The 21,765-nt window shown below is 44.3% G+C and overlaps 1 protein-coding gene across 2 annotated transcripts; it reads right to left on the bottom strand.

Annotated features, from left to right (window-relative positions):
• Positions 1-839: 839 nt before the first annotated feature.
• On the bottom strand, positions 840-21,420 carry nej (nejire). 2 transcript variants are annotated; one of them, XM_017174667.3, is made up of 13 exons: positions 21,279-21,420; positions 20,142-20,753; positions 19,689-20,069; positions 15,386-19,609; positions 15,028-15,317; positions 14,806-14,963; positions 12,683-12,793; positions 10,937-11,885; positions 10,627-10,857; positions 10,315-10,545; positions 9,465-9,862; positions 6,633-8,208; positions 840-6,565 (listed from the first exon to the last, which is right to left on the bottom strand). In XM_017174667.3, exons 1-13 carry the CDS (start codon positions 21,331-21,333, stop codon positions 5,678-5,680), a joined length of 10,104 nt encoding a protein of 3,367 aa, XP_017030156.1. In that variant the 5' UTR covers positions 21,334-21,420; the 3' UTR covers positions 840-5,677. The 2 variants fall into 2 exon arrangements, with proteins under 2 accessions (XP_017030156.1, XP_017030158.1); XM_017174669.3 differs by having other exon boundaries at positions 12,683-12,763.
• Positions 21,421-21,765: the final 345 nt, after the last annotated feature.

The following is a 21,765-nucleotide window of genomic DNA, read 5'->3' as shown; positions in this document are numbered from 1 at the left end:
CCTGTTTTTCCCTAATCTTTTGGCTAACTGCGTTTCGCTTTCGACTTGTATTTAAATTTAAACATGGAATGCTCGTTAATCGACCCAAATTGGTTGCTGTTCTTTCGATTAGGCCAGTGATTATGTCATCTTGACTAATCTTTGATTACCTGAAATGCAGGGGAAAAGATAAGGTACCAAAATCTAAAAAAAAAAATTCAGAAAGCTTTTTTTGTTGGAGGATTGCCGACTATGAGATACCCGGCACCAAAAGCTTTGTGTTGAAAATAAAAGATTATTAATATTATGAAATAATATTAAAATAGGTCTGATTTAGGGTTTTTTAAATCAATTAAAATAATAATAATAATAATGATAATTATTTTTAATCAAAATATTTAAAATCAGCAGAAAAATGATTGTTTTATTAAAAATATATAAATAAAAAATAATGATAATAATTATTTCTGATCAAAATAATTAAAATTAACACAGTGAAAAGAATATAAATTAAAAAATATCATTTTTGATTAAAAAAATAAAAATAAAATATAGTTATTTTATTTTTTCTTTTTTTTTTGTTAAAAAATAATAATTATGTGCTGATTTTAATAATTTTGATTAAAAAAAATATTATCCTTGATTTTTATATTACTCAATTTTAAGCATTAATATTAATTAATATTAATACCAATACAAAATCCAAATATAAAAATCATGCCGAAAATGGATAGATTATCCAACAAGAATTCCCAGGAAATTATCCTTTTTAATCCAAGTCGATTCTAAGTGGTTTTCAGTCACTTTCTTTTTGAAGTTTTAACTTTAAGCCCACCCACAAATAATAACCACAACTAGGCTTCGTTTTAATTTCATAATTTTTATTTAAATTAATTTATTTTACACTTTCAAGCAAAAGTATTTAGTTAATTACAGTGTTGGTTTCTCTTTTATTTTGTTTGCTTTGTTTTGTTTCGCTTGGTTCGCTGTGATTTTGGATCAATACGACAAAAAAAAAGGGATAGAAAATATAGTAGGAGATAGAGATTGGTAGAAACAATAATAATATTAATAATAATCATCGTAATAATAGTAAAAAAAATATTTATATATTTATGTTTAATCATACACTCATTAATGAATGTGCATGCTTATGTGTGTGTGGTTTGGGGGGGAGTGTGGTGGTGTGTGGGGTGGGTGGGTGTGGGTGTGTACAATTAAATTAATGAAATCTGATAGAAAAGTCAAAAGTCATCTTATCAGCTTAACTGTCGCACTATTTTACAAGTAGGTATTATGTCGTAACGGTTTTCTCAATTCTTTTATCAATTATCGTTATCGTAATCATTAGCATAAACATTATCGTACTCATTGTTAATATTAGTTATTAGTATCAATCGTTTTTTCTTTTATTTTCATTTCGTTTGTTTTTTGTTTTTGTTTTACTTTGTTTTTGTTTTTGTTGTGGTTGTTGTTGTTGAGTTAGAACTAGTTTTTTACTAAGGCTTGGTTTACTTTACACTTGACTTATCTAGGCATACCACCTTCTCCTCCTCCTTCTTCTGCTCTTCTCCTTTGCTCTCTTCGTTTTGTGGAGTCTCCATCATACGTTTTTTTTTTAGATTTTCTGTTTTTTTTTTTGTTTTGTTATAAGAAATTACATTTTGTATGCATAATAATAAACGCCGCTTAGCAAAGTGCTCTCCTATAATTATCCTCTCATCGATTTCATGTTTCGGTTAACGTTTTTTTCCGCTGCTACTGCATTTAGAATAAATGTTCATATATATAATTTACAATTGTTCGCTTAACTAAGATCCTTCATGTATTATATTTAGTATATATATATGTATATATACGTGTGTATGTGTGTTTGTGTATCCTAAACGCGTGTGTGTGATCGATCGTACCTATGTATATAAATGTGTATATACGCACTGGCTTTAGTCTAAGGCTTACGCTCTAGTTATCATCTTATTCCCGCTTTACGTTTAATGCGCTTTGTGTTGCTTCTATGTTTTCTGGTTTACTTCTTTCCACACTCTTTCATCATATATAATTGTAATCACAAATAGTTTTGGAATATGCTCTCTCTTTCTCTCGCTTGCTCGCTATGAACAGAATGATCCTTGATTCGCTTTCACTCACACTCTCGCGCTTTCTCCTTTCTCTCTCTCTCTCTCTCTCGTTCACACTCATAACTTTGTTCATTGCCTGACTGTGGTTAAAAAAAAAAAAACAACAAAAACAATGTGGAGAAAAAATACGTTTAGAAGCGTCCTTTTTCTCATTCTCCTCGTCCTCGTTCTTTCTTTTTCTCTCTTCTTTTTTTTTTTGGTTACTATCGTGGGGTTTGCTGCGCCCGCTATTTCGATTTACCGATTATATGTTTTTTTTTTAGTTTTGTTTTATTTTAATCCTTTTTTTTTTTGCTACCAGCACGCGGCGTCTGCGATTTGAAGGCAGCGTCATGTTATCGCAACTATATCGATTACCGATGGCAGATAGATTCCGATAATCAACTGCCGCTCGATAAACGATACCGATTCTCATTGTTTAACATACGTTAAAAGTACAAAGGCATTCGGCGGCAGAGCCCAGTGACTTGAGTATGTTTGGTTTTCACACGATTCTATATAATATAATATTTTTAAATTTTACTTTTTTAATTTAACTTGAATTATTTTTAGTTTTTTTTTTTTGTTTTGTTTTGTTATTTGGTGTCTGTTTTGATTGTGTGCAGCGCAGCGTGGGTTTTGCATCCTTTAATCCTTAATTTCTTTTTAATCGGTGGCAGGCGCAGCTGTTTTTTTTTTTTTTTTTTTTTATTTTGGTTTTCCAATTTTTCTTTTTTTCTTGTTGTCTTTCGCTTAGCTAAGGAAACTATGCGCGTTTCGATTAAAAACACACTAACTAAAAGTATATATGTATATATATATCGCGATAACCTATGCGCATGTGTGTGTGTGTGTGGGTGTGTAAGGAGAGTAGATCTATATATATATATACGATATAACCGATATATACGACTTAAAAGCTAGGGCATTGGATTTTACAAACTCTACTTTGCTAATCAGTAATATATGTATTTATATATATATATATATATATGTATATATATGTATATCGTGTGTATCTTTATGTTGTGTGTGTGGGGTATTTACAATTAAAGTTAGTTACTTGCTTGATGTCGCAATTGAAGGCATTTTTATGCGCAGTGAATAAGTATCCTAGTATTTAAAATTTACAAAATTCCCTCTCTTGTTTGTCTCCTCTCTCGCTCTCTCGCTGACTCTCTCTGTCCCTGTCTGATTCTTGGGCGGCGGCAACTTGTACAAAGAAAACAGTTAGAAAACGAAAGCAATCCATCTCATTCTACTCACTTAAATCCGAACAATTATATGTAGAAGAAAATCATATATATGTTTATATAGACGTAATATCCGATCTGATTAATTAAAGAACCCAGTTGAAAGCTACAGACTATGTCTAATAAATAGCGGTAAACCTAAATCGTTATCCTAGGTGGTTGTTTTTTTTTTTTTTTTTTGTTAGCATTAATAAATAGCATTCGCGATCTTGGAACTCTTATTCCCTTATTTCATTTACCAAAAAATGATCCTTCAAACTTGCGGCTTTTTGAGACAAATTGGGTTTTGGGTACTGCTGCTGCTCATCATCATCCTAATCCTTCCTTTCCTCCTTTCTTTTGGCTATCACAAAATCAAATACTAAGTATAACATTAAGTTATGTACACGAAAAAAAAATAAAAGTGTAAATCCAATTAATGCTTTGAAGGGAGAGACTCATTCAGGAGGCCTTAAAAAAATGTATCGAGGGTTTAAAAAAACAAATTGTACACAGAAATATAACAACAAAACACACACTTGCCGAAAATGATGTTAGCTTTTTCTGTTTTGTCAGGGCATAACTTTCTGTCGAGTTTTCAAAGAATTTAAATTGTATTATTTAGTATATGAGTTATTGGTTTCATGGGCCTTAAAAAACCTTAAAGTTTGGCTAGACAAAGTTGGGAATTATAACTGCAAATGTTTTCCGCTTGCTTTAAGAAATTTACAATTTAGGTAGGTTTAGCTTCATTTTTGATCCTCAAAGGGAAAAGCCTGTCACGATTGTAGCTTTACATTTTTCAAAATATTTCAAATTAGATGCTTTCTTTGATTTTGATGTCCGAAAACAATTAAAAGAACGAAAATGTTGAAAGTCAATAAATTTGTGACAAATGAAATTTGAAAAATAAATGTATATAACTTATACAAGTCTCTATAATTAATGTTGCACTGTTACACAAATAAGAACATACAATTTTCAACTTACGACAATACAATACAGACACATTTGACAATTACAGATTTTAACATAATAAACGGACTCAACAAATATTCCCTCAGACAACACATTGACATTAAATGGGTTAACATAATCAATTGACTCAATAAACTCCCATTTTTTGGGGTGCTTGCAAGCAACTTTTTCGGTTTAAGGAATGACGCAATATTTTGTGTGTTTTTACCTCCCAAAGTGAGTCTTCCGCTTTGAATTCAATTTAAAAATTTACAATTTGTTAGAATTACAAGTCTAATTTGTTGTCCTACGTATGCATGTATATACATACATGAATATATATATATGTTGTAAATGTTAAATCGCTCTTAAATATTTTCATGTACCCTAAAACTGTATTCAAAGCATTTTGGCTATTGCTATTGGTTGCTCTTGTTAATCATAATCCCTTTGTAACGCTCCTTCTGTTTTGGTGTCCTGATTTCTGATACTCCTCCTAATGCTATTCTGATCCTGACTCCCAACTCTCTCCCTCTCTCGCTTTTATTGTTTGCCTGTCAAATTGGAAGTGATCTCCTTTCTTTGCTTTGTGTATAAAAATATGTAATTGTTATGTGTTCCCAATTTGAAGCTCCTATAAGGAGCACTTTTGCTTAATCTCACACACATTTTGCTTTCGTTACTTTAAATAGGCTATAAATGTATATATATATTCTTGTGCGGATTTGAAGGGCAGGGCGGGGGGGTGGAAGTCTGTCTTAAAACTCTACAAGGGTACAAAAAACTTGGATCAACTTTACAACACACACGCTCTCTCGGGAAAAAACATATAGATTCTGTTCATTATTTTCTGTGCACTTTCTAAATTAATTCCCAACTAATTTGTATATATATTTCGACATAATTGTAGGAAAGGTTCGACGTTAAACGTCCCCCTAACGTCATCCCCAACTCCCTCTCTTCCCTCAAAATTGGAAAAAACTTGGGATTTGGGATTAATTAACTAATACATGGGAGGAAAAGGTGTGTGTGTGTGATTTTAGACAGAAGAAATATATTGCATTCGTAAATATATTGGCTAATTTTCGCGTCGGTTTTGTAAATGGAAACCAAATAATGATAATGATAATGATAATGATGATTGCTGCTGCTGCTGTCCTAAACTTAACTCTAACGCGGGGTAAAAAGGGTAAATGGGGGAGGGGTTGGGTTTTAATCTTAGCACTACGTTACACATTAGTTGTGATAGTTCAAAATCAAATAATATACAATCATAGCGTAGAGTTAGTCGCAATCGTTCAACACACACACACTGGTGATCCCTGCTGGTCTGGTCTGGTTTGGGGGCTACCACCCGTTGTAGCTGCTGCCGCTGCCGCTGCTGCTGCTGCACTAAAGCCTCTCCACAAACTTGGTCAGCTGATCGGAGGCATCAGGCAGGGCACCGCCGGCATTGCCCACATTGACGCCCACACCAACACCAACGCCAACGCCCACATCCTGCGGCACTCCCGGCAACGGCGACTGATGATGCAGTCCATGGTTATGCATGCCATCATGCGGCGGTCCTTGCGGCGCCGGCGAATGACTGCTCATCACATGATGCGGCGAGGGCTGCGCCCGTGGCGAAGCGGATGGAGCTGCCCGGGGCGATGGTGCTGAGCGGGGCGACGGCGTTGGCTGCGGCGAACGGATGGGCGGCGAGGCGCGAGCCGACTGCATCATTTGCTGCTGAAGTGCGGAATGCGGCGTAGGCGGCCCCATTACCTGAGCATTGGGGCCGCCCACCACCGCCGATGGGTTCTGGACATTGGTATTCGGCATTGTCACCTGTATCATCTGCTGTTGCTGCTGCTGCAGAGGCTGCTGTTGCTGTTGCTGCTGTTGTTGCTGCTGCTGCTGCTGCATACCCGGTGGCAGGCCCACGCCCATCTGCTGTTGCTGCTGGCCGGGACCGGGCTTAACGCCCACACCAACGCCCTGCTGCTGCTGGAGCATATTGGAGGCAGCCGCTGCCGCTGCTGCATTGGCCATCGAGTACTGGTCGCCACCGACGACGGGACCGGCAGCTCCTCCAGGCACACCGACAACGCCGCCTCCAGTGCCGCCGGCTCCACCAGCATTGAAGTTACCCGCACCGCCGCCACCGCCGGGGAATTGTTGCTGGCCAGGACCGGGTCCCGCGCCGCCCATGTGCGGACCGCGCTGGCGTTGTGGATACGGTGGCGGGTATTGGTTCATCTGCATGTAGCGCATCTTGTTCCAACTCTGGTTGGGCACCTGCAAGGGGAGATGGATGGAGCATTTAAGGATTAAAGGAAATTTATAGCTTCTTGCTTTCACTTACCATTCCTCCCTGGGTGGTGACCCCGGGCGACATGTTGGGCGGCAGGCTCTGCAGCATCATGGCATTCTGCATGTTCGGCATCCTTTGGTGGGGTCCAGGACCCGGCCCTCCCGGTCCGCCCTGCTGCTGCTGTTGCTGCATCAGATTCACCTGCTGCTGCTGGTTGGGATTCATTTGCTGGGGACCACCGCTGCCCTGCTGGTTCATCATGTGCTGCATCTGCTGTTGCTGCTGCTGCATCACCTGTTGTTGCTGCTGCTGCTGCTGCTGCGGGTTCTGGGGTCCATTGCCCGCCTGTTGCTGCTGCGCCAGAGCTCCACCACCGCCGGGACCAGGCGCTCCTCCGCCCGCCGCCGCTGCATTGATCTGTGATTGGTGGCTCTGCTGGCGCTGCTTGATGATCGCCGCCATTATCTGCGGATTCTGCTTGAGTATGGTGAGGATGTGCTGGTTGCTTTCGTTGGTGGGGTTGTTCTTGATCTTCTGCATGATCTGGGCCAGTTGCTGGGTATTCAGTCCGCCGGTTTGGCCGCCACCGCCTCCTCCGGCTCCGGGCGGCGGTCGTACTCCGCCAGCGGCGCCGGCCATCGATGGTGCACCCATGCCCATGCCCATGCCTCCGTGCTGGCCACCAACGGGCATTTGGCCACCGCCGAGCTGATTGGGTCCTCCCAGACCCATCATCTGCTGCTGCTGCTGCTGCTGCTGTTGCTGCTGTTGTTGCTGTTGCTGCTGCAACAGATTCGGCTGCATCAGTTGGCCGGGCTGTCGCATTCCCGTGGCATTGTTCGCATAGCGTGCCTGGGGATTACCTCCGCCTGGATTGCCACCTCCGGCTCCGCCACCGCCCCACTGATCCATGGATAGCAGGTTGTTGGCATTCAGGACATTACCACAGTTGCCGGCGCCAGGAACTCCACCTGGACCGCCTGGTCCTCCTGCAGGATTGCCACCGCCAACGCCGCCGGGACCCAGCTGGCCGACACCAACACCGCCAACGCCTCCAACACCGACGCCGCCAACACCAACGCCTCCAACACCGACACCGCCAACGCCGACGCCCATGCCACCCAGTTGATTCACATTGGGATTGGGGCCAGGACCTCCCATCTGGCGATTCATTACGGGCGGCGCCATTGGGCCACCTTTGCCGAAGCCACCGCCATGGGAGACCTGCTGTCGGGCCGCTTCCTCCTGGACTTGTTTCACCACTTGCAGGACATTCGGTGACGGCGAGTGGCCACCGCCAGGCTTCATGCCAATGCCAGCTTGATGCGGATGGGGCGATGTCATTCCGCCCATGCCACCGGCACCACCACCACCTGCACCGCCCGAAACCGGTGAGGGCACTGTGACGGTGGAGGGTGACATACCGCCGGCTCCTGGGGTCATTATACCCGCCGCCTGGCCGGGCATTACCTGCTGGCTAACTGCCACGCCTGACATGCCCACGACGGGCACTCCGCCGGAGACCACCGCTGGGCCGCTGACAGCAGCCGGGCCGGGTAATGCCGCCGGAGCCGCTGTCCGGGACATGAGAGCCACGCGACGGCGCAGTAACTGTTGCTGTTGGAGTCTGAAAATGAAAGAGGGTTGAAATGGCATTAGGTAAGATGAATTAGCAGTGGATTTCTATAAGATTTCTATAATGTCGAATGCTACATTTAAAATTAAAAAATTTTTAAATTTAATTTTTTTTTTTAATTTTATAATTTTTTTGTTAATGAAAATTTTTTTTTAATTTTATATATATTTTTTAATTTTCAAATTTGATTTATTTTTCAATTTCTTTAAAATTTTTTAAATTTTTAAATTTTTTAAATTTTTAAATAATAATTAATAAATTTTTTAAATTAGATTATTTAAATTTTTTAAATTAAATTTTACATTTTTTAAATTAAATTTTTAAATTTTTTAATTAAATTTAAAATTTTTAAAATTAAATTAAACATTTTTTTAGATTTTTAATTATTGAAATTATATTAAAAAAAAATATATAAATTAACCGATTTAGGGGTTATAGGGAATCTCCCAAGTGTAATTAAAGTAAATTATTAAAAAATGTTAAATATTTTAATTTGTTTCTAGATTTGTACCAAAACTGCAAGTTTAAACCCCGATTTTTGACTAAAACATTAACCCTCTAGGACCCAAAAGTGAGGCCTTTATTAATTATTCAAAATTCCAAAAATAATAAAAGATCTTTCCACGTTTAAATATTTTTTAGCAGTTAAGAATAGATGCTTAAATAAGTAAAGAACGGTACTTTTTATTTATACTTGCACAGTAAATTAGTGCAATTTGAATTTCAGCAAAATGGAATTTCTTTTGATTATAAAAATTAAAGTTTAAAACATAAACAAACCATTTTTCTTTTGTATTGAAAGTCAAGATAATGCAGTATTTAAATAAAATTACAAGAAAATATTTAGTAATACATTTTAAAATATGTATTCAAATAAAATTACAAGTAAATATTTAGTAATACATTTTAAAATATGTATTAGGCATTCGTTTTAGCAGTGATAGGCAACTAATCAATTTTTTCACATTACAGGTAAACGTTTTACGTTTTTTTTTAAATAATATTTGAGTTTAATTTAAGTTTTAATAACTTCATTAATTTTGACCAAAATATTAGGCCTTGATAATAAAATAAATTTACAAACTTTACCTTGCCCTTGTTTAGAGATTTTACAAATACCAAAAATATAATATGCGAGTCAGAGTAGACTCTGTAATGAATAGCTTGATAAAGTAGAGTTACACGTTGAAACAAATAACAACAAGCACAAACATGAACAAACAAAAATATACAAAAAAAAAACTCACTTCTGCTGGAGCTGCTGCTGCTTGAGCTTGTGCTTGATGTTGGGACAGAAGGGCACGGGACACTTCTGCTCCTGACAGTGCTTGGCGTGGTAGCAGCAGAGCGCGATGAGCTGCTTGCAAATGGGGCAACCGCCGTTCGTCTTTCGCTTGCAGTTCTTCGTGTGCTGGACAACGCGCTTCATCTTCTGGCAGGACGGCAGGCGGCAATTGGCGTCGCGACACTGGCATGCATGCACCAGGGACTGGATGCAACGCTGGATGGACTGTTTGCGGGCTTCCTGCGGATTGGCCTGCTTGTGATCTGCCGGCGCCGAACCGTCATCGATATCAAAGCCGAGCTTTTCCATTCTATGCGGATGACCAACCTTCTCCTTGCAAACGATGCATAGATCAAAGTCCTGTGGAGCGTAAGAAAATTATGATAATATTATACAGTGAACTATATTTTATTGATCAGATTCAAATGTAAGATAAGCCTTCTAAATTTCGCTTCAAAATCTTGAATAAATCGCAGCTTCAATCATATATTTTTGATTAATTCTTTCTGCTCCAGAGCTTTGCACATCCTTTCCAAATAATCTATTGAAATTGAAACCCATTGAACTTCAGCACATTTATCCTTTATCCCTTATCCATTTATCATTCAGAAGACCCATTTTTCTGTCTTGTTTTAAACTCATGCAAACAAAAAAATAACTATAAGCAAATAACATTTATAGCTCTTAGAAATTTTACATAAAACAATCATGAGATACATTAATTATCTTGATCATCTTTGCCAGTACTTTCCAGATTTTCTCATTCAATTTTCTTATTTCTTATATTCCTGAAATAACTAGACAATACTCACATCACAGACGGTGCAATGGTACCGCGTTTCCACCGCAGTCTTGCAATTGTTGCAGGTGTAAACAAATTTGTCCTGGCCCTGGTTATGCAGCTCATACAACATGGACAGCGTGGAGAACTGGGCCCGCCGCAGCGACGAGAACTCAAAGTGCTTGTCGCGGGCAAGGGTAAGGAAGGCATCGCGTCCGTCCATCAGGTCGCAGGTGAGCAGTGGATCGGGATCTTGGATGGGCTGTGTTATGAATGGGATTAGAAAATTCAATTTGTATTAATTTTAAATCCTATAAGAAAATCAAAGTAGAGCTAGACTCACCGCTAGACTCGCTGCCGACTGGGCCGAGTGGAGACGGATAACAAAGAAGACCTCCTTGTGCTTCTCCATGGTGGCATAGATCTTGGCCGAGAGATCGTTGCCCGACTGATGCTCATTGGACTTTTTGCTATTCTTTCGCTGTGCCGCCTTCGATTTGTTGGACTTCTTGGCCTTTTTCTGTCCCTTCTTCTTGCCATCGCCGCTCACCTCGTTGTCCTCGATGGAGAAGAGCTGCGAATGTGGAATAAAGGCAAGAGATTAATTCCAAGTAAAGCTAAAGTCAGGTTGCTTGAGTGACACCAACACTTACATTCGCCGCTGCTGCTGCCTCGGCGGCCTCGGCCTGCTTGCGCTTCTCCTCCTCCTCCTGGTCCAGCTCCTTGATGCTCTCCTCGAGCACATTGGGCCAGAAATCGCCCTCAAAGTAGGGCAGTTCGGCGGCAGAGCCCAGCTTGTCCTCCATGGCCTGCTTCAGTATATCCTTGTAGTCCTGTATGATCCGTTCAATCATGCCCTTATCGAGCATTTTCTTGTACCATTCCTGCAGGCGCTTGGGCTTTGGTATCTTCTGGTCCGTGGGATGACAATGGAAGATGTAGTCATCACCCTCGGAGGGCGGACAGGCCCAGATATGGGCCATGGTGTAGCCTAGCTGCTTCACGTAGTCCATGTAGCCGAGCAGGATTTCATGATACACCGCCGTTCGGTATTGTCGCGGCCGGAAGAAGTGCACCGAGTCGAGATACGCGATATACACACGCCTCGTATTTGGGGCGGGGCACTCGGATCCATATTCCTGGACATGCATGCCAAAGAAGCACACATCGATGCCGTCCACCTCCTCGAAGGCAAACAGAGCTTTGGCCCGATAAGGGAACTCCTGCATCATTTCACCGGATTCAACGAACCTCCGCCGCATTCCCGGCTTCACCTCGACGCATTTATCCGAGGAACTGACCACACGAATGTGCACCTCGCCGGCACCAGCCTCCTTCTTTTTCAGGAAATTATTCACCCGCGTCTCAATGTAAACGCCCAGCTTTGTGGTGGGCAGACGCTTGGCATTGAATTTGTTCTCCTTTCGCTTCGAGTTCTTCTTCTTCAGGCAATTGTCGCAAACGAAGCCGCCGGGCCAAATGGAGTCCAGCCAGAGGACACAGATCTGGTGCTGCTTGCGACCGCACTCCTGGCAATCGACAAACGGCTCCAGTTCCAGGTGATCGTTCTTCATTTCCTTGAACTGATCCTTCTTGATTTGGCTATATATTTCGAATGGGTTATAAAATTTAGTTTCATTCTAATTTTTTGTCTAATTAAAAGTGGGAAATTTTGTATGTTTTTTAATTTTAAAAGTAAAGTTTTCTAGTTTTTTTTTTCAAGAATTTTCTAAACTTTTACTGTTGCAACTATTTGGAATATTATTTATTTATTTAACTTTATTCCTATATGTATTTTTGTTAAGATTTTTGTAAGGGATTATCTCTGATATAAGTAAAATATTAAATATAATTCTGATGGACTAACATTTATGAAACGCACAAAAAGGCTTCTTTTCAAAATATTCTACATTTTTTAAAAGGTGATATTTTCCTAATAAAAACTCGTTATAAAGTATTTTTTCTAATGCATTGTACATTTTTTAAGTATAACATTCTTCTCCAAAGAGAAATTCAACAAGTATTATCAAAATCTCCTCTTTTGAATATTATATATATTTTAATACACTATATATAATATTTAGTAATAAATTAATGTTCCTAATAAAAGCCCTAATGAATTAAGATTTTTTTATGCAGTATCATACATTATTATTATGGACAAACTTTTATGAAAATTTCATAAATTTTCTAAAAGGTGATATTATCCTAATAAAAACTCTAATAAAGTATTTTTTCTGATGCAGTGTCATACACGCATTGTAACTTTTTTAAGTATAACCGTATTCTCCAAAGAGAAATTCAACAAGTATTATTAAAATATCCTCCTCTTTCGTATATTATATATACTTAAATACACTATATATAATATTTAGTAATAAATCAAAGTTTTTACTCACGTTTGCGACTGGAGTGGATCATCGCCCAGTGTGACCGTATCGCCCTGGATGTCGTTAAAGCACTTTTGGCAGTAGGTGTATCTATTTGAGGCGACACCGTATTCCTTTAGACTGTTGTTCATTTGTTTAATTATTTTGATTGTTTTTTGTTTTTTTTTTTTTGTTTTGTTTTTTTAATTATTTAATTGTTTGGTTTTTGCGTTTTGATTTGTGATTTTTGTTTTCGTTTTTAGATTGATGGCCAGAAATGAGATGTGTGGACAATATTTGAAGATGGCAGCCAAAAGGGAGCACAGGCCAGGCGTGTGTGTGTTTTTGGGAGATATGGTTGGTTGAGTGTGTGTCGTGGCGTACAGGTGGTGTGCGTGCAAGCGAGATGGTTATATGCAATGGTCAGTTGTGTGAGTGTGTGTTGTTGGTGTTTTTTTTATTTTTGTTATTTTTTTACAGTTTTTGTTTTTGTCAATTTTTCATTTTACGCACACACACACACATAGAGAGGAGACACAGAGAGAGAGAGAGAGAGGAGAGAAAGAGCGAGATGATACACACACACATACATATTTTGATAAAGACACGCAATACAGTTATGAGGCGACACAGGTTAACGGGAATCATTATTATTAATTATAATTGTTGTTATTTATTATTATTTGTATTATTATTATTATTTATTAATAATTGTATTGTTATTATTTTTTCGTTTGTTTTTTTCGTTTTTATTGTTGCGGGGCGAAAGGAGTAAGAAAACGAAGATCAACAACACAAAAAAAAAGAAGGAAGAGAAAAACAAAAAGTGATTTCATTTGCATTAGAATTTTTGTTTCACATTAATACAACAATTAAGAGGGTAAAGAATTTATTAATATTTGATCTAAATATCTCAACAGTATTTCATAATCATTAAGTTTGATAAGTTTACTATTTAAATTCGAATTAAATATTTGTATCTAACTTTAATTCATTTCGTTAAATGCATGTCGAATCGATATATTAACAAAAATATTTACAAATAATTAATATTTTTGATAAATTAAATTTCTATATGTAAATTATTAATTTAATTAAATAGAATCTCTAATTTAATTTGTTTATTCGATTGAAATATATAACTTTCATTTATTTCATTTATAAACCAAATAAAATAAATCATATTTTTGACATTTAAAAATTTGTATAGAAGTTTTTCGAAATACAAAACCTTTATAATATATGAATTAATATAAGCTGGGATATTTAGAAACAAATATTGTAGACGAGATCTGTTTCCAAGTTCGGTATTATCATATTTGTAGCTATATTTACAGGTACATTTCTGTTGAAACAGAACCCGAGTATATAAATATATATTTATATAATATATATCTATAGGGATTGGACTATTTCCATTTTTTCTTTGCGGTTAACGTTTTTGGGTTCGTTTTGTTTTGTTTTTCTGGCTAATCGAAAAATGTGGAATGTTAGACACGGACTTGGACTTGGTCTTGGTATTGGTCTTGGGATCGGGTTGGACTGAATCCAAATACTAAATGGTCATGATGGATCGGTGGATGCAGCATCAAGCGCTTAAGGATTAGGGATCAAGGATATTGTGTATGTGTGTGTGTGACGGTTTGTTAAATACTTTTCAATTTACGTTGTGCAATGTGCAACATTAAGGCTTCTATGTACACAGCAACATTAAGGATAACACACAGAAACACACAGAAAACACACAAAGAGAGACAGAGAGTGAGTGAGAGAGAAAGAGCGAGCAGGGATCAGAGGATCGGGAATCAGGATCGCAAGCCATCGAATTAGTGCTTAAACAAAACGGACAATTGAGAAGCTGAATGGCAGCCATTTCAGAAAAACTGCTTCGGTTTTCTTCTTTATATTTACATCCTTGAAACTAGAACCGAAACAGGACTCTCTCGCCCAAATTGGAACATAAATAAAGGATAGCAAGCTTATTATATCTGCTAAATTACATTTCACATCGAACAGAGAAACAGAAACGAAACCGAAACGGGTACAAAAACAGTGTACACGTAAGGACAAGCAAGAATTCAAGGATTCTTGCCAGCTTGTAACACTTGTAACCACATGAAACAAAAAAAAAACAAAAATCAAATAAAACATACCTGTTCTGGTAGCTGTAGTACTTGGCATCCCGCGGAATCGTGCACAGCTGCTTGCCATAGCAGCAGAGCACCTGGGGATTGAAGGTGTACTTCCTGCCGCAGCAATAGCCCAAGGCCTGCATCACTGGATCGATCTCCGCCTCAAAGACCTCGGATAGCTAGCGAGAAAATCAGAGAAAATGAGTAAACTTTCCAGGATAATTATAAGAATTCCAGACTCACCTTTGTGCAGTATCGATACACCCGCGACGTCTTGCGATTATACAGCCAGGCATTGTCAAACATCAGCCACACATCGTCCACATACTCCCAGGGATCACTGTACTTGCCATTCTGAATATTGGTCCGTATGGTGCCCAGATCCATGGGCTTCTTCACGATCTCAAAGTAATCGGGTATGCCCAGGGCCTGCGGATCGACGGGATAGCGAAAGGGCCCGGACTCGGGCTCCTGTCGGTAAAGCTTCTCCAGTGTCGGCAGCAAAGCTGTGCGCAGCTCTTCGGGATTGAATTCTGAGGAGGAGGAGGAGTACAATCATTGTGTAAGTTATAGAAAAAAAAAGTGATATAAATCCACTTACGGCATTTCTTTTTCTTGTCACCCGCTGTCGGAGCAATGGGTTCCGGCACAAGGGGCTTCGTTTCCGTCTTGGGCTTGATATCCACACCACCGCCGGCCGCTCCACCATCGTGCGCACCATTGATGTTATCCTTGCCGCCACCAAGACCGCTACCGCCGCTCCCATCACCACCGGCGCCTCCCGCCGAAGAGCCCGCCTTATCCACATCCATGGCTTCCGTCTTGATCTTGACCTCACCGTCACCGCCATCCTCCGTCTTGATTTCCATTTTGATCATGCTGGTGCCATCGTTGTTCACATTCTTGCCCTTGCCGCCACCGGTGGAGCAATCCATTTGGGAGCTGTCATTGTTGCCGCCACAGCTATCGTCCATGAACTCCTTCTTGATGTCGTCCTCCTGCTTGATCGAGTCCAGTTTGCCCTTGGAGGCCATACCGCCGCCGGCATTGCCGCTGCCGCCACTGCCATTGGTGTTCTCATTGGAGGGCGAGGGTGTATCATCGTCGTCCCTTTGCGCTGCCTCTAGAGCGGCCATCTGGGAGGAGAGCTGGGAGCTGCTACTCATCATACGGCTGCTGGCAGACATTGATGTGGTTGTCGTTGCCGCTCCTCCGCCCGACATCATAAGCAGAGGATTGCTAGATGGCGTCGTGGATCCTCCGCCTCCGCCGCTGCTGCTGCTGCTGGAAGCCATTGTAGCTGACGTGGGCGTGGACACCGAGGAAGAGGCACAGCTAAGCGGTGTACCCGACCCTGCCGACGATGATGTCGAGGTCGTTGTGGTAGCTCCCGCCGCTGCCGAGGGTCCACTGTTCCCGCTTCCACTGCCAGCACTACTAGCGCAGGTCGCTGCTGCTGCTGCCGCCGCCGCCGCTGCTGCTGCTGCTGCTGATGCGGGCGTGCTACTCGCTGCTAAACCGGAAGCACTGGTCGCCGGCACTGGGGAGGCGGGTATGTAAGGAGGAGTGGACGCCCGATTGCTTAGCGGCTGTTGCATTAGGCTGCTCACTGAGGGCGGGTTGTTGTTGGCACTACTGCTGCTATTATTGTTGTTGCTGTTGTTGTTGTTGCTGCTGCTGCTGTTGGAGGGGGTGCCAATCGAGGGGCCATTGGAGAGGAAGCCGGGCGAAGGGCTAGGAGCTGAAACCGTAACATTGGAGGCCGATCCTCCCGTTCCCGCTGCTCCAGCCCCCGCATTCAAGGCCTCCAGGCTTGTGGGCGTCGGCGGCATGTTGTTCATAACACTGCCAGGCTTCTGTTGCTGCTGCTGCTGCTGTTGCTGCTGCTGCGGTTGCTGTTGCATTGGCGAACTGAAGCTGTTGCCGCCTTGTGTCTGCTGCAGGGGAGTGGCGTTACTGAAGGGCGACTGCGGCAGTAGCATTCCCTGCTGCTGCTGCGCCGCTTGCTGCTGTTGCTGGTGAAGGTGCCGCTGCTTCATCATCTCGGTCAGCTGAGGATTGGCTCCCGTGCCACCGTTCGCGTTGATGAACTGCTGCTGCTGCTGTTGGCCCGGCACGGGACTGGTGAGGACATTGGTCGTCTGATATGGCGATAGCGCCGGATTGACCACCATGCCGCCGGGGCTGGGTCCGGGCGGACCCACCAGCATATTACCAGCTCCGGAGCCGGGAGGTTGCTGGGCCTGTTGCTGCGGGAACTGCATGCGCTGCTGTTGCTGCAGGGTGAGCATGTTGCCGCCGGGCGAGTGACTTCGCATTGTCACCATGTTGTTGGTGACACCCACGCCCACTCCGACGCCCACGCCCATGCCAACAGCCGACTGCTGGCCCACCATTCCAGGTGGACCCTGTGGACGCAACTGCTGCGGCGGCATAACACCGCCCATGGGACTGATGATGGGACGGACGCCGGCCTGGACGGGCTGTTGGCCAGGCTGTTGTTGCTGCTGCTGGGATATAACGCCTCCAACGGCTCCTCCGCCGACACCAGCTGCATTACCCGCACCACCAACAGTGGCTGCTGCTGCTCCTCCAGCTCCCGCAACGCCCTGCTGCTGCATCAGCATCTGCTGGTGTTGCTCCTTGCGCTTCAGCCGCTTCTCCTCCAGCTCCTTCTGGATCTTATAGATCTTCTCCGCCAGCAGGTGATAGTACTCCGACCTGGACTTGGCCATCTCGTACATGTCCTTCTCGACCTTTTCCGCATACGAGACGAGATTATGCATCCGCTTGTCCTGCATGGTCGTTGGATCCGAGGTGGGAAAGATGGCCTGCACTAGTTTATGAACGAGGTGATTGCGCAGATCGGCGGTCACCATGTCGCGCCAATCCTTTTCGCTGTCGCCGGGAGTTCCAGATCCTCCACCGCCGCCGCCGCCACCACCGCCAGCGATGGCACCACCACTGCCACCGCCGCCAGCTCCCGGTCCTGCATTCTGATTGGGATTACTAGCGTTCCCGCTGCCCGTGGTATCCGCTGGCATTAGGACACTGGAACCGGCAGCCACCTGCTGGCCGCCACTCGCGCCAGCACCTGCTGATGCTGCTCCAGCTGCACCGCCAGGGCCGCCTACCACATGGCTCTGCGGATGGACCTGGGCCACCTTCAGCTGCTGCTTATCATTGGGCCCTCCTCCGCCGGCGCCACCAGCGCCAGCTGCTGCTCCACCGAAATTGGCATTGCCAAAGCCTCCGACGTTGACGGAGAGTGGTGCTGGAATGTTGCCACCCAGCTGGGCGGGATTGGGTTGCTGCTGCTGCTGCTGCTGCTGTTGTTGTTGTTGCTCCACCATGTTGGGCAGGCCGCCACGTCGTCGATTCTGGCCCTGCTGTTGCTGCTGCTGAAGCATCTGCTGCTGCTGCTGCTGCAGGCTGTTGACGTCGTTCGGCAGGACATTGGGTCCACTGGGTCCCGGACCAGGTCCAAGGACCCTGACCGCCGGCGGAGCACCCTGCATGCGGATGCCCGGAGGCAATCCCTGCTGCTGCTGCTGCATTCCACCGGCGGTTACAGGTGACAATCCCACCTGGCCCATGCCATCGAAGCGCCGGAGTTCCTGCTGCTGCTGCTGGACCTGCTGTTGGTGAACCTGCTGCTGTTGCTGCTGCTGTTGTTGCTGCTGCTGCTGCTGCTGTTGTTGTTGTTGGGCCAACTGCTGGGCCATATCAGCTGGAGTCTTTGGAGCGCCCGGTGTTCCGCCTGCTCCTTGTTGTTGCGGAAGGACTATCGCAGTATTCTGCCCACCGCCGGGCGCCACCTGCTGCTGCTTGCCATCTACAACAAGGCCGGCCATATTTGGCTGCTGCTGCTGTTGTTGCTGTTGCTGCTGCTGTTGCTGCTGTAGATTGCCGCCTGCTCCACCAGCAGCGCCACCGCTACCGCCGCCGCCAGCGCCTGGCGCGGCTCCAGCATTCCCACCTGCCCCACCCGGCGGCACATTGGTGTTCTGAAACACCGAATGATTCTGCCTAAAGGGATAGCAAATGATGCAGGCACTGTTGGTGCAGGTCTTGTAGTGTAGCAGGATCTGGCGTGAGGAGGCGCAGTGCTGCATGGTGCAGTCCTTGCTCTGCTTGCAGGTGCCCATGTGGGCCAGCACGGACTTCATCGCCTTGCAGTAGTTGACGTTGCACACCTCTCGGTTCGGATTCAAGTTCTCCCGCCGGTTGCACTTGTGCGCGTGGAGCAACAGCATTAGCTGCTGTTGTATCTGGCGCTTGCGATCGTCAGGAACGTCACGATTGGCTCCTCCACCGGGGCCACCAGCAACGCCTGCACCTCCAGCTCCACCGCCAGCAACTGGCGGCACGCCGGGACCTGAACCGGCTCCCGAACCCGCCACCACTCCCGCACCGCCCAGTCCAACACTAACGCCGACTCCCTGCTGCTGTTGCTGCTGCTGAGATGTTCCTGGCTGCTGTTGCTGGCCAGGATGACCGAGTAGCTGGTTTGGCTGTGGCGGACGCGGACCCATGGCTCCGGTCTGCTGCTGCTGCTGCTGCTGTGCCAGCATCTGTTGCTGCTGAGGATTACCGCCAACTAGCTGCCCAGTGGGCACGGATCCATCGCCGCCGAGAGTGGACATAGGCACTACTGTGCCCACTGGCCTGTTGCCCTGCGGCATTCCTGGCACAACGCCGCCTCTTTGGGCCATCTGCTGGGCGAGGAGTTGCTGCTGCTGCTGTTGTTGTTGTTGCTGGGGATTGTTACCGCCACCGGGGCCACCATATTGACCCACTCCGTAAGGCAGACTGTTGAGTTGACCTGGCAAAAGATGAAAGTTTAGGATATTTCATTAATACCAAGACTCTCTTTGAGAGGAAGGCAACGCAAGGAAACTCACCCATTTGCATGTTGGGATTTTGCATGCGTGGCCCTCCACCTCCTGGTCCGTTTCCTGGGCCTCCAGCTCCTCCGCCGGCACCCATTAGATGCGGGCCACGGAGCATATGCGGCTGGCCAACCATGCGCCCCATCATCGGACCGTTCTGCATGTGCATGCCTTGGTTTGGGGTCACGCCGCCTGCACCGCCGCCTGCTCCTACGCCGCCGGGTCCTGTTCCTGGTCCACCCGGTCCTGGCACGGACACTGCGTTGATCATACCGCCGCCGCCGCCGCCAGGCTGCTGCTGCTTCAGTTGGTTGACCATGCCGCCCATTCCGCTGCCAACGCTATTGGTCAACACCATGTTGCCCAGATTGCCCTGAGCGATGGTGTTCATGCCTGGCGGAGATTAGGGATAGATGGGAGAATGAAAGTTCCGAGTTAAAGCATATTCTGCTTTGGGAGACTCACCTGGTATGGCATTCATGCCATTGTTGCCATTATTCGATATGGACATGGGCATCGAGTTGACCAAGCCCATCTGTGTGCCCACCACCTGCTGCATGCCGCCCTGGTTGGGCGATTGCAGATTGGGGGACTTGCTGCCGAGCTGCTGCATTCCGGGCACCACCATGGCGCCCTTCTGGCCCTGCTGCTGAAGCAGATGCTGCAGCTGGTGATGCTGCTGCTGCATCTGACGGAGTTGATTGCCGGCATTGCCCGCTCCGGAGCCATTGCCGCTGCCATCGTCACCGCCTGTACCGGAGCCACCGCCGCCGCCGCCGGCTCCGTTCATTTGGGAAGGCACAACGCCGACACCGACGCCAACAACACCGACGCCCATGCCGCCGACTCCAACACCAACATTAACGCCACCGGGTCCTGAGCCCGGTCCTGGTCCTTGTGCTGGTGGTTTGTTGGGTCCGCCGCCAGCATTTGGGCCGGAGGTGGAGTTTGTGGGCACGCCGGTGGCGCCGCCGCCTCCTCCGCCGTTACCGCCACCGGTAAGCTGATCCGACCAGCCGCTGTTCGAGGACACCAGCTCATCGGGCAGGTTCTCCTCCAGAAAGTAGGAGATGTCCGCTGCGGGTAGAGTAAGGTTTGAGGTTAAATCAAGAATGTTTTAGAAGTATAAGGTTTCTAAATAAAAGCAAAGTGCAAGGTGAGTAATTTCATGATCGAGTAACGTCATACAAGTTTTCCAATTATTTAGGCTCCGATCTTGAAGCTCAATTAATCGATTTTTTTAAATTATGCGATACATTGATATACCTTTTCAAAATCGATTTAATCGAAAAAGTTATTTACGTTTCTAAATTTCTAAAATCAAATCGGTTCACTGAAAATCTATTTATTTCTAGCTCTCATATCTAGAATCTAATTACGAATAGCTTACTTATCCTGAAAATCTTGAAACCATTTTAAAAACTCCTTTCAAAAGCCTACTTCTTACTTTAAAAATGTAAATTAATTAAAAATTATATATTGAAATTCATGTCTTCGTGGAAAGAGTATATTCTTGCTGTGTACTTTGCTTTTCCTGTCAGAATCCTCATTCAAAGGAAAACCTATGGATGAAATAAGGGGCAAACGGGTTTTTCTACTCACTTGGATCCATTTTGACCCGCTTCTGGGGCGGTTCGTCTAAGTGATCGGCCATCATATAGAGTTAGTTTGCTGTTCGTTGTTGCTGCACTGGAGGGCAGCAAGCCGAAACCGAAAATGAGGAGAAAAAAAAGGTGGTACGGGGGAACCCGGACCAATGAAGGGAAAGCACTCCTTCTGGCTGTTCCTTGCTTTCTAGGCTTTTCTTTTCTTTTGTTTTCTTTCTTGGTCTTTGCAGTTTTTGTTCTTTATTCGTGGGGTTTACTTCAGAGAAGAGCTTCGTCTTTTGACTTCCTTTTTAATTATTTCTTTGCGCGGGCAGTTTTTTAAATTTCTTTTTTGACAGTTGCACAGGTTGTCAAAAGGATTAATTCTGTTGTTGTTCGGTGTGTGTGTGTTTAGATTAATCGAACACTTGCAACACACGGGAGGTAACACACACACGCACACAACAAACACTCACAGACACACACAGAAGCACGCACGCACT

The sequence above is a fragment of the Drosophila kikkawai genome, chromosome X (assembly GCF_030179895.1).
Source record: "Drosophila kikkawai strain 14028-0561.14 chromosome X, DkikHiC1v2, whole genome shotgun sequence".
Lineage (NCBI taxonomy): Eukaryota > Metazoa > Arthropoda > Insecta > Diptera > Drosophilidae > Drosophila > Drosophila kikkawai.
Note: the sequence above shows the minus strand (reverse complement) of the source record. Positions and strands in the feature narration are given on the sequence as shown.